General features: G+C 41.4%; 4 protein-coding genes across 7 annotated transcripts in view; 2 read left to right on the top strand and 2 right to left on the bottom strand.

Annotated features, from left to right (window-relative positions):
• The window catches only part of p3h2 (prolyl 3-hydroxylase 2), a 59395-nt gene extending 57756 nt beyond the window's left edge, over positions 1-1639 (top strand). Inside the window, exon 15 of the mRNA XM_020081408.2 lies at positions 347-1639. Within this exon, the coding sequence (XP_019936967.2) occupies positions 347-439 (93 nt within the window). The 3' untranslated portion in view covers positions 440-1639. The remainder of the gene's footprint in view (positions 1-346) is intronic.
• On the bottom strand, positions 1636-7341 carry ccdc181 (coiled-coil domain containing 181). 2 transcript variants are annotated; one of them, XM_069521974.1, is made up of 6 exons: positions 7116-7341; positions 5910-6052; positions 4535-5518; positions 3959-4105; positions 3063-3211; positions 1636-2304 (listed from the first exon to the last, which is right to left on the bottom strand). In XM_069521974.1, exons 2-6 carry the CDS (start codon positions 5991-5993, stop codon positions 2133-2135), a joined length of 1536 nt encoding a protein of 511 aa, XP_069378075.1. In that variant the 5' UTR covers positions 5994-6052; positions 7116-7341; the 3' UTR covers positions 1636-2132. The 2 variants fall into 2 exon arrangements, with proteins under 2 accessions (XP_069378075.1, XP_019936369.2); XM_020080810.2 differs by having other exon boundaries at positions 3063-3226; positions 7116-7335.
• Positions 7342-8259: 918 nt separating this feature from the next.
• Positions 8260-12980, top strand: cpox (coproporphyrinogen oxidase). Its single transcript, XM_020081438.2, has 7 exons — positions 8260-9053; positions 9153-9296; positions 9433-9543; positions 9668-9809; positions 10872-11090; positions 12188-12292; positions 12396-12980. Exons 1-7 carry the CDS (start codon positions 8486-8488, stop codon positions 12478-12480), a joined length of 1374 nt encoding a protein of 457 aa, XP_019936997.2. The 5' UTR covers positions 8260-8485; the 3' UTR covers positions 12481-12980.
• A 493-nt stretch (positions 12981-13473) lies between these two features.
• prrg1 (proline rich Gla (G-carboxyglutamic acid) 1) lies at positions 13474-19115 on the bottom strand. 3 transcript variants are annotated; one of them, XM_020112857.2, is made up of 4 exons: positions 18992-19115; positions 17954-17994; positions 17007-17167; positions 13474-16190 (listed from the first exon to the last, which is right to left on the bottom strand). In XM_020112857.2, the coding sequence occupies exons 2-4, from the start codon at positions 17961-17963 to the stop codon at positions 15729-15731; spliced, it is 633 nt and encodes a 210-aa protein (XP_019968416.1). In that variant the 5' UTR covers positions 17964-17994; positions 18992-19115; the 3' UTR covers positions 13474-15728. The 3 variants fall into 3 exon arrangements, with proteins under 3 accessions (XP_019968416.1, XP_019968417.1, XP_069378079.1); XM_020112858.2 differs by having other exon boundaries at positions 18464-19066; XM_069521978.1 differs by lacking the exon at positions 18992-19115 and adding an exon at positions 18656-18955.
• Between the last annotated feature and the right edge of the window lie 1533 nt (positions 19116-20648).

Below are 20648 nucleotides of genomic sequence, written 5' to 3' on the forward strand. Positions count from 1 at the left end.
AGTGGGAGCTTCCTGGTTAAATAAAGCATAAATAATAAGAACAAAAAAATAATAATACAATAAATATAAATATTTAAAAAATCCCAGCCTGTCTTTACAAATCATAAACTCATGATATTTCCTTCCAGGTTAAATAAGAGGTTATAGATTCACTGTGAGCCCAAATTAAATCATGATGTCAATTGTAAACACTTTGAATTTAACGAGTGCTCTAACTTTGATATAAGCTTAATTTTCTTTGAAAACTAATGTCTCAATTTCAGTATTTTCATCTAAATCATATTCCTCTGTTCTTCTGATGCTGTTCCATCTCATTTCTTTCTCATTTTTTCTTCTTCTTCTCCAGGAAAGACTCCAGGCAGATGAGGTGATCCAGGCGCTGGACACAGAGTCTGTGTGGGATCGGGGCCTCAACATTAACCCTAAAGATGAACTGTAGAAACAGAGAAACTGCCCCCACCTCCCGAAATCAAATCATTCTATATATTTTAACTATTTATTGAATGACTTTTGGATCAGATAATTTCTATTTTTGTACTGTTTGAAGTGCAAGATCAATAATGTTGTCATTTTGTCATATTTGTGTTGTCAGACATGTTTTTTTGTTGATGTTTCTTCGCACACCAGTACTTGAGATTACATTTGGGATTTTGTCTTTCTTCGCAGCGTCGAGTTAAGAGAAAGTCTGATTCACTTTGTTTGTTTTTTCGTAGCTGGAGAGTTTATGATGTTGACTGTTTCTTTTGAAGACTGCTCGTACCTGTAGTCTCACTGTGAAGAAGCCACAGACAAAAGTGGCATTCAACTGTTTTTCTGTTCCGGGTTGTTCTTATTCTTATTCTGGACAATTAATTCAGTGGATTTTTAATTAAAAACACTATGTACAGTTATTAAAAGTAATTCATTTAAGTGGTCAGTTGTCCAAAAATAATATTAGATTTTTGTACTAATGGTACTGTTACATACTCTATTATTTTTCTGTGCCAGTAAAAATTATTTTCAAAGTAGGCAGTGCACTGTTTTTCTAAATCTGAAATAACACTCATTCAAAAAAAAGAGATATTTTTTAATATGCTGAATATTTAATGGTCATGCACTCTGTCTTCTGTGTGTCGAGTCTGAGACTGAAGATGTCGTCTGTTCTACTTTGTCCACTGTCTCCGCTTATTTTTCCTTCCTGGGCACACAGAGTAGGATACAGGTTTACATGTTCACTGACTGAGGACATGATGTGTGTGTATGTGCGTGTACATGTCTGTTTATGTTTTACTTTTATTTATGTGTTTTCAATAATAGACAGCTGCTGTCTACTTTTAATATGAGGAATTTTTTCATAAAAGACATCAATCATTCCTGTTTCAAGGAATACATACCTGTAAGGTCCTTTATGTCTTCATATCTGTGCTAATGATACAGATGAGAAGCTGAGTCATGCACTGTAAATCCAGTGGAGAGAAACGTACTAAGAGTGGCTTTGTTTTTTTAAAATAGATTTAAATTGCTTACCAGAAACTTAATCCTGTTGTTTTATGTTGTTGGTGACTTTTGTTTCACTGATATTTTATTTTGAAATGCTGTGGTACACAAAAAATGTACGTGTCCATGTCTATAAATTAAAAAATAATATTCCCCATCTTTATTCAATGGTGTATATCTGCTTTATTTATTCATATTTAATGTTCCGCATAAAATCGTACAATTTTTTATCTTCTTTTAACTAAAAATGTCTGTTTCATATTATTGACCATCAGGCATATTTACTACTTTCTTCATACAGATAAAGATTTTATTCCTTTACCGTTCATTAAAGTACAAATAATCGTCACTGTGTGTCACCAAATACTCTGATAAGAGGCCTGCAGGAGCCTAAGAACTGGTTCTGTCCTTGTATCTAATGCACAGAACTGCAGTTTAGATAAAGTAAAGTGCATGTTCAAACGGAGTCAGGGTCACTGCTGTAAACTTATTTCAAGAAATGTGCTTTAACGCAAAACAGAAAAATATCAAACAAAACCAAAGCAACAGCTGAACAAGCAATAATGTCTCATGATCCACACCAGGTCCTGTGTTGTTCAGTGTAACAGAGCTGACTCCACTTGTATGTGATGATGTGTGAATCCAACTTGTTTGGGTCAGAAGTGGTAAACCAGCTGCTCTGTGAATCTGAATGGCTTGGATTCGTTGACAGTACACTGCAGGTCCCGCATGCGTCGCGCTCGCCGCTCCTCCAGCACCAACCTGCGAGAATGCTCCCGAGCTGCCTGCTGCTCCACTCGCTCCTCTGCTCGCTTTCGTTTCACCCACCTGATGGAAAAGAGGACAGATAATACACTTTAATGTTAGAGAATGAAGTGAACTTTTGCCAGATCACATTAGATCTCCAGGACATGTAAAAGTCCACTTTAACTATTAATATTCAGTATTATCATTAAAAGAAAATATATATCATTCCCTGAGCTGCTCGGGTTACCTCTGCCAGCGAGGTTAGTTTTTCACCCCTGTCAGTTTGTTGGTTTGTTTGTTTGATTGAAAACAAGATTACGCAAAAACTCCTGGATGGATTATCATGTTACTTGGTGGAAGGGTTTGTTATGGTCAGGGAAGAATTCATAAACTGTTGGTGTAGATTCAAAAAATGTATTTCACTTTCTCTTGCATTATGAAATAGTAATAATTTACAGATCTTGATGGGAAAAAATAGTCTGTCATGTGAAGGGGACTGATATTTATGAATGTGTGCAGATTAAAACAGAGGCCCTGCTGTGCCTCAGCATTTCAGCTCAGTAATTCATGTCTGTGTGTGAAAGTTATAGAAATGACTCTTTGTGAGTCTGATGACAGTTAAGATTTTTCCATCAGTGCTCTGTCATGACATTTATTCCCGCCCACTACCCACTTGCTTGCTCAATGACAGCTGATAGAGAGTCTGGACCAGAGGCTTTAATAGGTGGAAAGTATCTGCACCTTTAATACATGACAGTAAAGATCACTTCAATACTGGCTTACTTTAAACAATTATTTATTATTTAGAAATTGAGGAAAAAGGATAAAGGTGAACTCACAGTTTGAAGGCACGTTCACACTCCTCTCGGCTGCGTAGGAGGTAACCATCGTCCTCCTCCAGCTTCTTCAGCTCCACCAGCTGCTTCTCTTTCTGCTGCTGCTCCTGCTTCCTCTGCAGCCACAGCTTGAACGCCTCCTCCGAGTTGCCCTGTGAGAAGGCCTTCTGTGTGAAGAAGTCGAAAACAAGGCAGTAACAACACACGAATAGACCGCAACCATTGTGCAATGTTTTTGAATGGATCTTGATATTTTCAGGGAATGAGGTTTTGGGGATTTTGTAGATTTTACTCACTATAGACGTCCACCTCTCTTTCTCTGGTTATAACTAATAAAGTATTGTCAGTGCTTCATGTAGTGATACCTTCCCTGTTCTCTGCAAAGTTTTTTTTCACAGAACTTAACTGATCTGCTGCCAAGTGTCTTAAAAAGCTTTCCAATAAGAAATCCAGTTAAATTTATACAGTGCATTTAAATTAATTTATTTCACATAAAACATGTTTTCATGCAGTCTGCATGGAATAGAATGCATTCTGTTACAATACTAAGCTTCAGACTGGTGCAAAATGAAATAGTAAGCTTGAAAGGAATGGGTTTACTAATTTTCTGTCTGCTTTGTAAAAATAGGTTGACAATTCAATTTTCAACATCCTCTAAAATTAGGATTATAACCTAAATTAATTCTGTATCAATATAAGTTTTCATTTTAATATGCTAGGTCAAGGCTTCACTCCTATGGATTAAATAACTAAAGACTTAAAATGATTACGAATACCCAATAAAAAAGTTCAGATGACCAGACAAAACAGAACCTTTTTCTTGGCTCATATAATTTCTCTACCCAGTACCTATTAAGTATTTTGGTGTAGTGGGTTAGTGTGCCTCCTTGTGGCCATACCTTAGAATTCATCCTCTCTATCTCCTGAGCTCGGAGGATCCTTCTCTCCTCCTGGAGCTGCTCTCTTTTCCTCAGTAACCAGGCTTTGAATGCCAGCTCGTTCTCCTGCCTCTTCAGCTCCTCTTCCTCACGTTTCCTCTGCTCGGCCTGACATGGGAAACAAGATTGAAATATTGATTTAAAGGTTCAGTGTGTAGAATTTAGCGATATCTAGTGGTGAAGTTGCATGCTGCAGCTCAAGACCCCTCACCTCACCCTCCTCTTCCAAACATGACAGAGAACCTGTGGCAGTTGTCATAAAAACCTAAAAGGTGTTTAGTTTGTCCAGTTTGAACGACAGGACCCCCCCTCCTGATGTAAATATAAAGTATTCAAATATAAAAGGCCCCTTCTAGGGTAAAGAAAACAACAACATGTACAATTTAGATGAAACACACTAGTGAAAATATCGCTAGGATTATTTGAAATTCTATTTCAGCCAATAGATCCCTCTCACCTCAATCTTACACACTGGACCTTTAAGTAAATAATTAAAACTTTATGTGAGCCTCTATTTGCTCAGCTGTGTGCTCTTACCTCTCTGGCCAGCGTCTCCTTCCTCTCCTGGACCCTGTGCAGCAGCTCTTTCTGTTGGGGGGACAGGGTGTATGTGGCCTGGCAGGGTGTCCCAGTGGCCGACTGCACCCGCCGCTTCATGCCTCTCCTCTGGCTGCCTCTGTGGCTGTGGTTGGCTGAGCTGGGCCTGCTCCTGGGCTGCGCTGGAGGTCTCGGGGCCCGGAGGGGATCGAAGCCATACTTGAAGAGGGAAGAGCCAGAACGAGACAGAGGAGAGGAGGAGGGGGCAGAGCTGTGGGTCTTCCTGGAGCTCACAGTTGTCTCCTGGAGACATGGGGAGGTACGAGAATAGTTGCTGTTGTTGCTTGTGATGGAAGGGAGAAGTCCTTGACTCTCCACCTCTTTTAAGCTGACCAGGTCGAACTTCCCATCTTTTTCAACAAGGACTCTGCCCTCCCTGATCCCCTGCCCTCCGTCACTGCTCTCCACAGCCCTGCCAGATCCTCCAGATCTTACATTCTTCTCCCGGGGGGAAAGTTTAAGCTCAGACAACTTCCCTGACACAGTCTCTGCCTCTGCATCCTTCTTGTTTTCCTTCCCTCCTTCCACCTCACCACTTTTGCCATTTTTCTCAAACTTCAGCGGAGGCACCACCAGGTCCACCAGCGTCTCTTTGAAATGCAGCCGCCTGCGCCTCGTACTATCTGGAGCTTCTTGATCCTGCAGCTCTCGGTTTGCCTGCTGGATCTTCTCCAGGATGTATTTCTTCTCCTCGTCCGTCTGGTCATCCATCCCTGGAGGGGGTGGGGCTATAGGTGAAGACTTATTGGGGCTGTCTCTGTCAGAGTCGTACTCCAACGGCTCCATAGGTGAGGGCCACCTGTCTTCATCCTCTTCCACCACCTCTGTTTTGTTGCCTTTCTTCTCCTTCCGTTTCCTTCGTTGCCGTTTCTCATCCTCCTCCAGCTCTTTGTCAATTTCATCCTCGATGTCATTGTCAGGACCCTGTGTGGTGAAAAAAGACAGAGGCTCACTGCATTCATTCATTGACTGTAAATGAATGAGCAGCATCAATACTCAGCAGGTAAATAGCTGCGCTGGTGCTATAACAGACATGTGTAATTGTCTTCATCAATATTGCATCCAGCAGCAGCACAGTGAAAGTATGTCAGTGTATGTCAACAGAGCAGGTTTCACATGCAAATAGTGAGGTGGGCCAGCTCAAGTAACTCAACGCTGGCTCCATCATACTTTCACAGAGCAGAGTCAGGGACCTACTCCGATCTCCGTCTGCAGAAAGTAGAATCAATGCAATAAAGACACAGGCTGATAAATAAAAACAAGAGTAAAAGAAGAAAGAGGAAATGGAATTAGTCCACCCAGTGGTCATTCTTACCTGCCCCTCACTGATCAGCCAGTCCAGATCCTTCTCAAAGTCATCCTCATACTCCTCCTGGGACTTACAGACCACCTCACTCATACTGGGACAAGATCAGAGACTCATTGAAGGACTGATTGTTGCCACACCATCTGCTGGACCTGCAAGAAAAAACAACCAGTCAGACCTGAGCAAGATCGACCAGCCAGAAAAATATTCATGGCTCCAAAAGAACCAGATTATTAGTGTGGAATTTTCTCTGTATTGAAATGTCTTCCTCACCTACACTACTATCTTGAAACATCTGGCCAACTGATAAAGAGGGGTTTGGATATTCATTACCTCCGGAGGTTATAGTTTAATCTGCGTTTGTTACGGATTATGGAAAAACTACTGCGGATTAACATGAAACTTGCTCGAATGATGTGGTGTGGGTCAGTAAAGCAGACATAACATTTTGGTACGAATGCCGAATTCATTGATCTTGATGGAAACATTTTTACATATTTATGGCACTGATATGTGTGCAATATTATTTTCTTTGAAGATCCAAGCATAAATCCAGAATTTAAATGTTGTTTCATCAGAGGACAAATTCAGTCCAACTATAGTTGTGGTTAATCTATGTAAATGATAGGAGACTTTGTGGGATACAAATCCCACCACATCACAGTTTATATATCTATTTCCTTACACTTGCATGTTACTTATTATTACTTACTGATGCCTATTTTTGACTCTTACTCCTGTAATATTGCAAATTTCCCCGTTGTGGGATTTATAAAGGATTATTTTATTTTATCTTATCTTATTTTATAGGTTACTCGTAAACATATAGTTATATACATGTGGGATTGCCACCTAGAGGACAGAAAGCAGTCCTGCACATGGTTAGTAGTAAGCTTTTGTTATTGCCTTGGCTACACAGACATGATCTCCTGTCTGTTATCCTGCGGGTTATATTTACTTTGGATCCTGTAATTGTGTTAGAGTTGTAACTCAGACCCACATTCACACGCTACCAGACAACATGTGTCCCACACAGACTGTTTAATCCGGTTTATTTTAAGAGCTCTCAGGTTCATATAAATACACTGGAAGGAGACAGACTAACAGGCTGAGCTGCAGACACAGTTTCCTCTAGTAAAACTCTTGATAATCAAAGTTTTGTCTGCTGGAAATAAGTAATAAACTGTGCTCGCCCACATTGGCTCTTGAACTCACCACCAGCTGGTTCCTGTGAAGCGTCGCTCCTGTCTACTTGAAGCCGGAGAGAAAGGACATCCAGCCGGGTTGGTTCGGGGACTACTTCTCCATCTAAGTGGGCCACACGGAGCCTGGCAGAGTGCGGAACAACACCTGAGCACATAATCCGCTGCTGCTCCTTCCGCAGCCTTGACAGCTTTAATGGAGCCGTCGCCATGGAGACCGACAACACGCTTTACGAGCTGCGCATGCGCGACCAGCAACAACCTGTTTTACAGACACGATAATAAAATCTTCATGTAAACTCTTTAACACCCAAGATGTTACGTAAAGGTTCTCAGACAGAGAACAATGTGTGTAACTACAAAAACACATAGCACTTACTCTGTAGCTGTCACTGTATTAATATGTACTTATTTAACTGAATATTATGATGGCCTGTTACAGTAGCATGTGAAATGGAAAATGTGTTATTGATTACAAAGGTCACACTAACTTTATCAGTTGGTCTGTATTTAAAACATTAAAAAAAACATTCAATGTGTGTCTGTTGCTATTATTTTATTCAAATTTGTCTCGAGGTAGGCAACACTAAAGTACAACTTCAGCTGAATTATAAGTGGGAAAAAACAATATTGATAAAGTAGTGTTCATCAATATAACTACAATAAAAGAGCAATATATATATATATATATATATTGTGCACAGTGAGGAGGTTCTTACATCATTGATCACCTTGAACAATCAAGTGTTTTGCTGTTTATGAAGTGTTTGTCATTTTCTGCCCGTAAAGAAGTTTAAACCCACAACCTTCTCGAGAGTAAAAATCAGTCTCTGAATTTAAAATAAATAATAACATGATAATTATCAATATTGAGTGATCTAAAAATAAATAATGTTAAATGTAAAATAAATATTTTAGTTATTATACACTTTTTGGCCCAGTCCTGCATCAAGGTGGGTCTTACAGTTATCATTATAGTTAGTTACAGTTACAGTTATAGTTATAGTTATAGTTATGGTTGTATCAGAATACTATCATTAAATTAATTGAGTACATTTAACTGAGATAAAAACTACGTCATGCTCGGACCGGATTCATTCACACTGCTGAGCGATATTGACGGAGCATAGAGGAAGCACTTGAACGCAACATTTGATTTCAGCCGCACTGCATCATGGGTCTTGAAGTTGGTAAGGCGCCATAAATGGCGGAACACTACAGCTCCCGTGTTGCCTCTGTCACTTCCGAGGTACGACACACCCCTGGACTTGAAACGTGACAGTAAACACGAGCTGCAGTTAAAGTTCGAGTCCCTGGAGAAGAAGCTGCTCCTCCTCCGAGCCGCTGCAGTTCTCTGGGAAGCTGCGTGACGTTCTCCTACAGATGGCCTCCATCGTCTTTTACACAGGAAACAAAGTGGCGCAGACAACAGCCAGGAGATGTTTGAGTGTTCATTTAAAAGCACCACCCGCTGCTAGAGGGGCTCTGCTGCCCTGTCCCTCCGCTCACAGCCCGTCAGCGACCCTGCTTCCGGGATCGAGATGGCTTTCCAGAGGTACCGGGGTAAGGTTCATGTCCCATGGGAGCGCAGGCAGATCCGCAGCCGGGCGAACCAGGAGGGGAGCCCTGGTTCTCGGTGGAGCCGCAGCGGTGACAGCAGCAGCGGCTGTAGCGGGACTCGTAGCCAACGCCAGACACTTCCAGCGCGCACAGATGGCGACCAGGGTGGCTCCGGCCGCCGAGGAGAAGGAGCAGGAGGGGGACATCCTGGAGAGATGTCGGGGCTTCATGTCTGCGCCGGTGAGCGACATCAACGTGCTGCAGGGAAGGAAGGAGGAGATGCGGACGAGGATGGAGATGTTGATCATGGAGACTCAGGCCGAGTTCTGCAAAGCCCTGCAGGAGGTGGACGGTGGGACGTTCAAGGTGGACCGGTGGGACAGGAAGGAAGGTGAGGAGGGGGAGTGATCACAACTGATTATTTCTTTACCTGACCATAGTGAGATTCTCATGTCTTTTAACTGTGTGTGTTTGTGTGTGTGTGTCTCAGGTGGTGGAGGAATCAGCTGTGTGATGCAGGATGGAAAGCTATTTGAGAAAGCGGGGGTCAACGTGTCAGTGGTGTTTGGGAACCTGACCGAGGAGGCAGCCAGGCAGATGAGGAGCAGAGGCAAAGTCATGAAGGGGAAAGATGGTGAGCCTCTTCATCCTGATTAACCATCGAAGTAGCACTCTCAGATATCCATTGATCGCTACACACACCAACAAAGCTTACAATGTTTCTGCTTGTGTGAAGCTCTATTTGACTCTAAAAGTGTGTGTTCTCTCAGGGAAGCTGCCGTTTTGTGCCATGGGTGTGAGCTCCGTTATCCACCCCAAGAACCCCCACATCCCCACCGTGCACTTCAACTACAGATACTTTGAGATCGAGGAGGAAGACGGTGAGCGTGTGGCCGTCACTCCTTGACGTCAGCAGCTGTGCCTTGGTGTCAGTGACACTGTTGATGACATGAATGAATGATAACCCTTGTTTTCTTCTTCCTCGTCTGTGTGGGCGTGCTTCAGGCAACAAGCAGTGGTGGTTCGGTGGAGGCACAGACCTGACTCCAGTCTATGTAAATAAAGACGATGCCTTTCACTTCCACAACACCCTGAAGGAGGCCTGCGACAAACACCACTCGCAGTACTACCCCGACTTTAAGAAATGGTACGGTTTAACACTAGATCAGTTCTGTGTGTGTGTGTGTTTCAGCACGTACACATCTGCACTCCAGATTTCTGTGTATTTGTCTGTGTGGATTACAGTGGGTGTACCCTCACTGTCAGATGATGATAAGAGGAACTCCATGCCTAAAATCTGCAGTTGCAGAAAAACCGTTGAGCCGTTACATTAGCCACTTAATGACCTTTGAGGATATGAAGGGAAAGGGTGTGGTTTATCTGATGTGGCTTGCATAAGTACGTTTCGTCATCTTAATTTGAAGTTCACCTGAAGTTCAAGTGTGACATTGTTAGAAATACACAGCTTTGGTTTCTTGCTGAAGATGGAAACATCAACACCACTTTCTGTCTGGTAGATATGAAGCTGCACCAGTAGCCAGTTAGTTCAGGCTGAGCTTTAGAGTTTCAAAGGTGCTGGCAGGTGACTCATCTGGTTTCCATTGTAACTGTGTGTTCATGATGTGTCGGAATAATTGGAAATATTAGTTCCTGACTGGGAAAATTCATGTGACATCATCACTCATAACCCAATTAACTTAATTTTACAAACAGCCCTAAAACCGAGTTTCTAATTTCCACTTACACTTGTAATTTGCAAACTTCACCTAACGCCATGCATTTTTGCCAATACAGATGTTTTTATGATCAACGTACATGTTTTAAATTATTTATGTCATTTTTCTTTGCTCTCTTTCATTATGCTGATACTGTAAAGAGGTGGGTTTTTTAATCACTCAAAACACATGAACACAACAGCGTCCATGTTTTTTCCTCTTTCGACTGCAAAGCTTCCGAGGATCATGTGAATGCACAGTTAATGCTAAACCAAGTTAACTATTGCTCTAAAAGAATGTTCCGATGTGAGATTGGTTGAATGAGCATATTAAAGAAAAGGTTTCCTTCTGAGTCGTGAAAGTAGTTAACATTCCTCATGTTGTGCAGGTTTTGCTCTCCACTGAATCCACAGCTGAATCCTCCACCATGTATCTGACGGATACTTTGACGTGGAAACTAAAAGATTTTCTAAACCAACCCCTCTGTTCTCTAGGTGTGACAGATACTTCTATATCCGCCACAGAGGAGAGACTCGGGGGATAGGAGGGATCTTCTTCGATGACCTGGACTCGCCGAGTCAGGAGGAAGCATTCAACTTTGTCAAGAGCTGCGCTCGCACTGTGGTTCCCTGTTACCTGCCCATCGTACACAAACACCTCAATGATCCCTTCACTGACGAGGAGAAGGACTGGCAGCAGGTACGACGAGGCAGGTGAGTAAGAGACGCACAAAATATGTTGCAGCGAGAGAGTGTTAAAAGGAGATTTTATAAGCTCACAATTTTTTTTAGGGAATTAGCCTTGACTCATTAATTTAAGTTTTTTGTGGTGGTGACAAACGATAAGCAACTATAGATGAAGGATAATGTGAATTTGTTGAGTTTGGATACCAGACTAATATATCAGAGCTACGTAGAAAAACATAAACGCACCAACCTGGAAGACTTCAGCTACTGTCCAACAGGAACATTTACAAAGAGTAAAGCCAAATAAATACCAACATACTCTATCTCCAAGTATGCTGGAAGTGAGGGTGCTAAGGGCCTTCTGCATCTCCTACTGGTGAGAGGCATAAACTGCAAGAAAAAAGAGTTTTTTTATATCAGTTAAAGAACATTTTATAAAACTTGTGACATTTTGAGAGTAACATCAATGCATTTTTAAAATAATATTTGTTTTCATTTTCAAACATTCACTGTTGACACTGATTCAGAAGTTTAACCAAAAGGATTGTGGGTTGTTTTGGGTAAAAGTGGGTCAAATGTGTCTCTGATGCCTTTAAGTCAGGTTTGCTGCTCTTCTGAAATTTGCACGAAATGTTGTTGGTCATCCGAATGAGTAGGATCAGGTGTATATGCTCTACAGAAGAGTTGAATAGCTATAAAGAAAAAAAACGTCAATATAACTACCTATTCAAATAAGTTTATATTGCTTGACGTTATATCAGGTTTACAATTATGATCTTAACATTTACAACCTGCTCTTTTTTAACATTGCTGCATTGAGCATGTTGGATTTTTATAGTAAAATACCACAGGATTTTTCCATATTGGGTTTTATATTTTGTGTTTTTCTGGGTTCAACACATTAATACACTATGTCAAGGAGAAACAAATGTCTGGTAATATAAGCAACATTATGCTGAACAGATACCAACCAATGGCACCATGAACATTTTTTATGTGCTGTGTTCAGGCAAATTCAAAAGTATTAAAAACCGTCCAACATAGCCTAGGACTCCTAAGGATTAATGTTCATCACTTGAAGCAACATGTCTACAGCAGGTTTTGTGTGTATTTTGCTGTTGTAGATATGTGGAGTTTAACCTGGTGTACGACAGGGGGGTGAAGTTTGGCTTGGCCACGCCTGGCTCCAGAATCGAGAGCATCCTCATGTCGCTCCCCCTCACCGCCAGGTAAGACTTCTGTACGCTGTGCTGAGGCAGCGGTTACCTGGCGCCTGTGTGATGTAATGATCCGTGTGTGTTGCCTGGTAACGAACTCCCCTTTCCTCCTCAGGTGGGAGTACATGCACGAGCCTGCAAAAGGAACCCTGGAGGCTGAGATGCTGGAGGTGTTACGAAACCCTAAGGATTGGGTTTGATCGCTGTATTCACACGTTTCAATATTGACAAAACACAGGTGTCGCCTGTTTGATTTTATCAGCAGCTGTTACTGCTGTGTTAACCAAAAATATGGAACTTTCTTTGTAATAGCTTGAAGGTGCATTCCTCTTTCCTGTTTGCTTTTTGTCAAATCAGCCTAGTTAATGCTTGTTCACAGGGGATTTTAATAATGTAATGAGACCTTGTGTTGTGAAACTCAGCCACTGAGCTGCTTTTATGACGTGTTTGTGTCAAACACAAGCTGTGTGTGTGTTTTCTGTGCCTTGTTCTACTTGAAGCAGCATTATCTCCACACTTTACGAGGCACTGAAGGGAAAACAAGGAGAAACTGAGCCATGGTGTTTTGTATGTGTGCCACCGAGTCATATCAAATGTTAAAGAGTCTGGTTTGGATGTGTCAGTGCATCTGCTAAACACAGTGCAATCTTTTTGACCATCAGAGCTGAATATGAAGAATTAAACTTCTCCCTGTCGAGTCACACTCACGCTGCGGCCAGTTGTTCTTTTGTGGTTAATGAGTCACTTCTTGCTTTGTTTTAACAGTGGTAACAGTTCGAGTTCCAAACTGATGATTTGAATATTTTTTTACCACAATAGTAAATACAACTTCATATCCTTTTCTAACTCCGGTTACATTTATCTTTTTTTTTTTTTTAGCTACTGATTAAAAGAATATTTAACTTCTTAAAGCAAAAACATATTATGGATTTGGTCATAATTTCTTGTAATACATTTCTAATTCAATGCATCTTGATGTAAAATATCAACTTAAATGTACATCTTTTCAGCATTTGTTATTGTAAAACTAAATACAATATTTGTAAAATAAGTTTTTATATCTGCATATATCAGCAAACAAACAAGTGTAAAATGTTTAATTGGTCTATCAATAAATGGTTCAGGCTCACATTCACAAACATGTTTTTACACACTGCATCACACTCTTGAGACACTGAAAAAAATGCACAGCAAAATTTTTAATGTTTTATTACAAATTAATTCAAGCTTTTGCAGATAAAGGATTTATAACAAGTTCCCTCGCACTTCATGTTATATTACATTTTATTTGTTTGATAAGGCATTGTAAAAAAAACAGGGCTCTGTAAGTAATAGTACAACTGACCTTACCAAAATGGCTACCCTCTACCAGCACAACTTAAAAATAGCCACGTCATAGCAAGTGCTGAGGTTCAAAGGTCAACTCACAAAATAGGTAAAATAACAACCACCAGTGCTCAAAGTGTGTGAGGTGCAGACAGGAAACGTTTGTCAGTATCAGGTGGAAATCAGATATATTTGGTTTTTATGCAGCAGCATTGCATATAGATTAGGAGCATTTCTTTTCCAGAGGATTACAGTGACATCGTTATTGCTGAGAGTCACGCTGAACACGTCTGACTGTCCCAGTTTCATTCAGCAGCTCATTTTGAGCTTAAACACAAAGTGCCTCCTTTTATTCACAACCGAGTGTTTAATCCTTCCATTAGTTTCGCTCTCACTGCTTTCCTGTCAAGTAAAACAATCTCACTGTATCTTACTCGCACACACACAATATACATATACAGATACATTACACATGCTGACATTAAATACCGTCACTGCTCTGATAACTGAAAACCCTATAGCCTCTGTCTCTATTGCGGCCAGTCCCATATTCCTGTGCAAGTCACTTCAAAACCTACATTTACCATTTAGCTGCAAATCTACTTGTAGAATCCTCAGTTTACTTCAGCAAAAGACAAATAGCCATATCCAACACACAGTTACAACTGCTTGAGGGGAAAGAGTGGGGACATATTTCACAGTTAAAGCAGCCTCTGAGCAACTGTCAGTGGCCCAAACATGGACAAGATAGCACAACAGGCGGTGCAGAGGTTGATCCAACCTCAGGAGTACAGACCCAGCTGCATGCATTACCAAAAGAAAAGCACATACGACACACATTCACAAAATGTATTTCAGCACCCCCTTTACAACCGATGGCTTCTTGAACTCAAAAACATTCACTAGTGTATAAGGAAGTTGGGCCGATGCATTAGTTTGGCAACTTGTTTAATCAATGGATCAAATTGAAGACAGTAATGTGGCGTGTTCATGAGTTATGCAACTTAAGTTTAACTCTTTTGGTTCTTGAGCAAATTTGCTGAATAGTTGGATCTTAATTAGGGATGTAATGATTCTGAAAGGCAAAAACCACCATGCAAGCAATCTGGTATCACGATACAGGACGATGGAATCACAATATTCAATATCCTGACTGCCAGAGCTGCAGGTAAAGCCTAATGTGCCAAAACAAATCTCTAATTTCATGAGTATTACTAAAACAAGATTATTACTTGAACATGTAATTTAAGAAATTATTATTCTATTTAAAATTAGGGCAAGCTGAATCTAGATTCTAATCTAAATCCCAAATATAAAACTGTGGATAACCACAGGGGAATAAAACTGAAGAAGATAAAGCAATTTACACCAATTTACTATGTGAAAACAACGTGTTTATGGTCTGGGATATTCTGTACGTAAACAGAATAAACAGTTTGTTTATGAGAATGACTAAATAAGTATTTAAACTATAACAAGTTAGACTTTACATATGACAGAATTGAATTTGTTTCTTTTCTGCCTCCTAGTGGAAAGAATTCAATCTAAATTTGTCCGGTTTCACTGAAATTGATGTGTGGATTAAAAACTGGTTCTGGATCTTGCAAAGTACAATTTTGCAAAATGCAGGTGGAAACAGTAAGTCATTTTTTTGACAACAAATTGGTCAAATTTAAACATTACAAAAAATATCTGTTAATTGGCACAAATCTTCAATAAAGCATCGGCCCAACCCTTATGTACACTGAGAATAGCTCCTTCATTATGGCAATCATCACTTTTTTCCCCTCACACTTCATGCAACATTTGTTATGTCTGCAGAATTAAATTAATTTACTACAGTGTGACAGCATAGATACAACTTCAGGACCTTCAGTCAAGGTTTTGGTATTGCAGTATCACGTGATCCTTCCTGCCATCACTTCACCTCACTGAATAAAGGTTAGTGCAAACTGCAGCAGCACTGGCTCTGGCAAAGATTGCATTAATCCATTGACCATTAGTGTTTCTGTTTGTATAGAATGGGGAAGGCTGGTGATACCACAACAGTGGCATTGCTAGATGATAAGATAAGTCTTAGTGTAGGTTAGGACTTTTGTTTGGGTGGTAGTGAAAGGCAGGTCTACTTCCCTTGGCCGTTGACACTAGAAGCGCTGGTGGTGACGATGTCCTCGTACTGTGGAGGAGGCTCCGTCTCTATCTGGACGTCTGTGTGGCCAACAGCCTCCTCATACGATGGCGGGGGATCTCCGGCGCTTCCTCTCCCTGATATGATCTCTGAGCCCGGAAAGGCTGGGCTGCTGTGGATACTCAGTTCTGATTGGTCAGCATGGTGGTAATCCCTCCCCCAATGGTCCATCGAGACCACCGACAGGACGTGGTCGTGATGCGAGTGTCCCAGGCTGGGGCTGCGCTGTGAGCGCTTGCGGGAGTGGCAACGCCACACGGTGATGGCGACGGCGGCGATGATGAACACAACCAGCATCAGTGGCACAATCAAGTAGACAGAGTGGACTCCACTTACCACTGTCTCCAGCCCTCCGGACGGACTGCTCTCACGCACGTATTCCTCCCAAAACCGTCTCTGCAGCAGATCAGAACAAAGACACACAGTCAAGATTAGAAATGTTTTTCTCAAGGCAAGACTCAACTACATTCAGGCAGGAGGCACAAAACTGTATCCAAAACCCAAGGTCACAGTATACAATACATTTTGTATGGATTACTGCAACTGAAAGGCCGCAGACAACAACAGCCATACAAAAAGAGACCACATGATTGTGCACGTCTATCTGCGTGACTTTGCTCTCTGGCCTTTCACAATGGTTTCACAAATACACCTCTCTCTCTCTCCCTCCAGCACGTACTCGGCTGTTCTTCCTGCTGATAATCATCACATCCTGAAAAACACCCACATTCCACAAGCTACCACGCTTGGCATAGAATTTAATACTTGACACATTAAAGGGATAGTCTGGATTTGGCATCAGTTACACAGCAGCAGTAGTAATATTGATTTGCTGAAATCAGCCCTGGCTGGGAGTCTCGTGTTTATAGAGATTTCCAGCTAATGTTCAGATGAAGTATTAAAAGAAGAAGTGATCCGTAGAATCAGCCATTTGTTCTTTCCTATGGAAAGTTGTGTGTTTGCGCTTATTACTTTCTGATGACCACACAAGCTGTGGTAAATTTTTGTCTGCCCAGTCACAGGCTGACTGGGAAATCTCATGACTATCTGCTGGAGTTAATATTCCTGTACACACATCACAACTGATGAGTCACAAAAACAACCAAATGCTAGACTAACAAAGGCCAAATCAGGTGTGTAGTAACGTGTATTTAATTTTTTGATGAGGAAGAATTGAATGCTCTGATGTGATGCTTTCTCTCGCCCCCTCACCGTCTTCTCGTCATTCTCGAAAGCTTCGCGGGCCTCCTCATAGGTGCAGATCTCCTCGCGGCACTCCCTCTGGATGTCTCCCTGCTTCATCTCCTCCAGCATGAAGTTGGCCCTGCGCAGCCGCCGCAGCACGGAGTGGGCTGCGTCCGCTGGCAGGAACACTGAGAGGAGGGCAGTAGCAGAAGAGTGGTGGGGGAGCCGAAAGACAAGGGCAAAGAAGGAGGGAAAGGATGCAAATTTTTCAAATGTCTGACAAAAATTCATGAATTCAGACAACATGTGGCAACAGTAGAGGTAAGGGTATATCGGTGAGCGAGGAGGAAACAAAAGAGGGATTTAGCAAAGATAGAGAACTGAAAAAGAGAAGAGTGAGGCAATGGGAGTGGATAGAGATGCAGAAAAAAGGCAAAAACTGGGAGAACAAAGGCAGTAGAGCAGAGTTGAGTGCTGCCCAGTGCCCAAATCTCTGCATAAAAACAAACGTTTCTTTGATGTCGGCATCTGTCTCCATGAAGTTAGTGAGACAGAGCGCTCCTCTGTTCCACACTCCCAGAATAAGAATATAAAACTCTCCAACACAAACTGCGCACAAGATGCCACAACATGCCTTGGGAACGTCTGACAGACGGGGGAATTAACAAGCAAAGGAGTCTGTGTGATCAGGGATGTGATCAGCACAAGACTTGAAAGGCAAAAATAAACAAGTAAATAAATAGAAAAGGAGAAATACTCCTGAAAAAGAATAAGATTTGTGCGCTAAAGATCTCACATTTCAACGAGTAACCTACTGTATGTTTGACAATGTTGAAAATACACATATTAGAAAAAAGAGAAGTGGAAGAAAGAAAGTGGGAGTGTCCGTTTCTAAGGAATCTGAGCGATGAAGTTCATGCAAGTGCCTTTGCTTGTGGGCACAAGTAGAATAAAAATAATGTCTGCAGACTTACCGCTCCCCATGATTCCTGCGAGTCTGTGTGGGACGATTTATCTGTAGAAAACCAAACACACATTGATAAAACTTGTGGATATGAGTCACACAATAATAACCTGGGTGCTCTTATTAAAAGCAATAAACACCAGTGACTGAAAAGTAATAATAAGAATAAACTGTTTTCATATAGCACCTTTCAAAACACAGTTACAAGGGACTTGAAAAACTGAAGGCGAACAACAGGAAGCAGTTAAAAAAGGAAACAAGCAATTGAACAATAGGACAGAAGGTAAATATCAAATATCTGTAATAACATGGACATGACAATTCCCATAGCATTAAATGCAGCTCAATGTGCTTTACACGGAACAAGCAGTTAAAACATTACCTATTAAGACAATACGTTTTAAAAACAGTTCTTTAATAGACGAATCCCTTTTAACAAATGATCATTTAGGAGACTTCTAAAAGGAAAAGAGAAGTGGCAACAGTCCACAGCAGCAGATGTTTGGCTTGAAACCATCACCTGTCAGCTGAGGGTAGAAATCTGAAGATCTGATGAGTCCAGATCAATTGATTTAATGACTTTAACTGGGTTTTTTCGCTGAAAACATGACAACACCTCGTTGACCAGAGAGTCGATGGTGACCAATGGCGTCCGCAGGCCACCGTTACACGCGCTGGATGCGTTCGCTCCGGGAAGCAACACTCCCCTCACCCTAAAATAGATCCACGACAGTCGGACACACGGCTAACAAAGCGCCGCTTCACCGTCACACACCAGCGCCTCAGACACGGACCAACAAGTGGAGACCCTGTTAGCTGCAGCGTCCATGTTGCTTTTAGCCGGCCTCATCCCTGACTGTGTGAGAGGGCTGCCGCTGGTTAGCGCCCCGCGGACTGACAAGCGGAGGGGAGTGATCGGTGGGATCAGCGCCTCCGCAGGGAAACACGATTTAAAGGACAAAGAGGTGGATGGAGACTGTGCCGTTAGACCCGACGTGTGTTTTGCTCCATATTAAACGTGTTAGGACAGAGGGAAAGTTCAGCTCACCTCTCTCTGTGTCCGAAATGCGCATCGACAGCCGCTCGACTCCTCCGCCGCTCCTCTGTGCAGAGCAGGCGCACTGATCTGTTTGTGTGCAGCGGTCAGGGATGCGGCCCTGCCGGCCCTGCCCCTCAGTTAAAGGGACAGTTCACACACTTCATCATCCTGACAGCACGAGAGAACACACGACCCTCTCTGTTTCGTTTTTATTTCTGATTCTTTCATTTTGACTGTTTTACCTTTTGTGTGGCCAACATCCTTGTGTGTTATTATTGTTTGTATTGCACTTCTCCTTGTTGAACACTTTTTTGTGTTAAGAGTTTAAGGGATTTAATAATAACATGGTTATTATATAGTATATAGTCTTTTTTATATTACATTTCTGTTTCCTATTTTTATATTTATATTTGCACAAATACACCACAGCAAATTTTTTTGCATGTGTAAACCTGCTCGGCGATAAATCACGATTCTGATTCTGATTCTGATTAACAGACTTTAGTAGTAGTAAGGTTTGAATAAGAAGCGTATTAATTAAAATGTACAATACTTCAATATCACATTGCTCGTCAAACGGATAAAAATGTTTCTTATGAACAACCATTTATAAAAGCTTTACATACTAAATGACATAATAAATTATGAATGCTCAATATATAATTTACAGAGGCTTCATGGATCATTGGTAATCAGCCATTGATAAGAGCAACTGTTGGGTTCATTGAACATATGATTAATTTACATTTATATCTGCAGGTGACTGACTCATATTTGCTCATAGCTCATTAGAAATTGAGATTCAGAACGTTTACAGCTGAAGATCTGAGAAAAACTGTGGAAACAAGTCTCCCTCTGGACTAATGAAGAAAATCTACCTGTCTCTTCACCCGCAGTCATTTGTTTTTTACTCTCATCAACTGATCAGCGGTGGTTCATTGGCAGCTGGTTCTTAATGACAGAGGAAGAGACAAGACTTATCCATTTGTTTGCTTAATGTTCTGTGTAAATTCATTTAAATGTTCAGACTCAGCAGTAACACACTTTCCGCATGTGAACAAATGTAGAGCAACTCAGCAACGTTACACTGAGGAGGTGTGTTTCCTCTGTTTGCAACCATGTGAGCCTCTACTGATTACAATCTGTAATCATCAGTAATGATGTTGAAAGACTTTGCCGCCAGGAACAGGTGACCTACACACTCCCTCCCTCCCCCCTCACACACAAACACACACACAAACCAAAACTGCTGTGAAGAGTGACTGTTCACATAATAAACATGCATATAAAAGAAATAACATAAACGTATAAAAGTTTAAATCTTGCTGAAACATTTTATGAAGTACCACTGTTATTTAATTGAGTGGGTCCACCAACCAGCTAATAACATTGTACATGAACTCATGGTGAATTCACAAGAGATTGTAAATGTAACTCCTAAATTAATTTGTTTTAAAAAGAGTGTGTGTGTGTGTGTGTGTGTGTGTGTGTGTGTGTGTGTGTGTGTGTGTGTGTTTGAGTGCGTGTGTTAATCAATATGTATTAATTCCCAAATTCTTCCCTCGGGAAAAAGAATTAGCTAAGTTCAATTAGGAAAAAAGTAGTGTGAGCTTTCCTGAGCTCAGTGTGTGTGTGTGTGTGTGTGTGTGTGTGTGTGTGTGTGTGT

Source organism: Paralichthys olivaceus, chromosome 3, assembly GCF_024713975.1.
Source record: "Paralichthys olivaceus isolate ysfri-2021 chromosome 3, ASM2471397v2, whole genome shotgun sequence".
In the NCBI taxonomy this organism is placed as follows: domain Eukaryota; kingdom Metazoa; phylum Chordata; class Actinopteri; order Pleuronectiformes; family Paralichthyidae; genus Paralichthys; species Paralichthys olivaceus.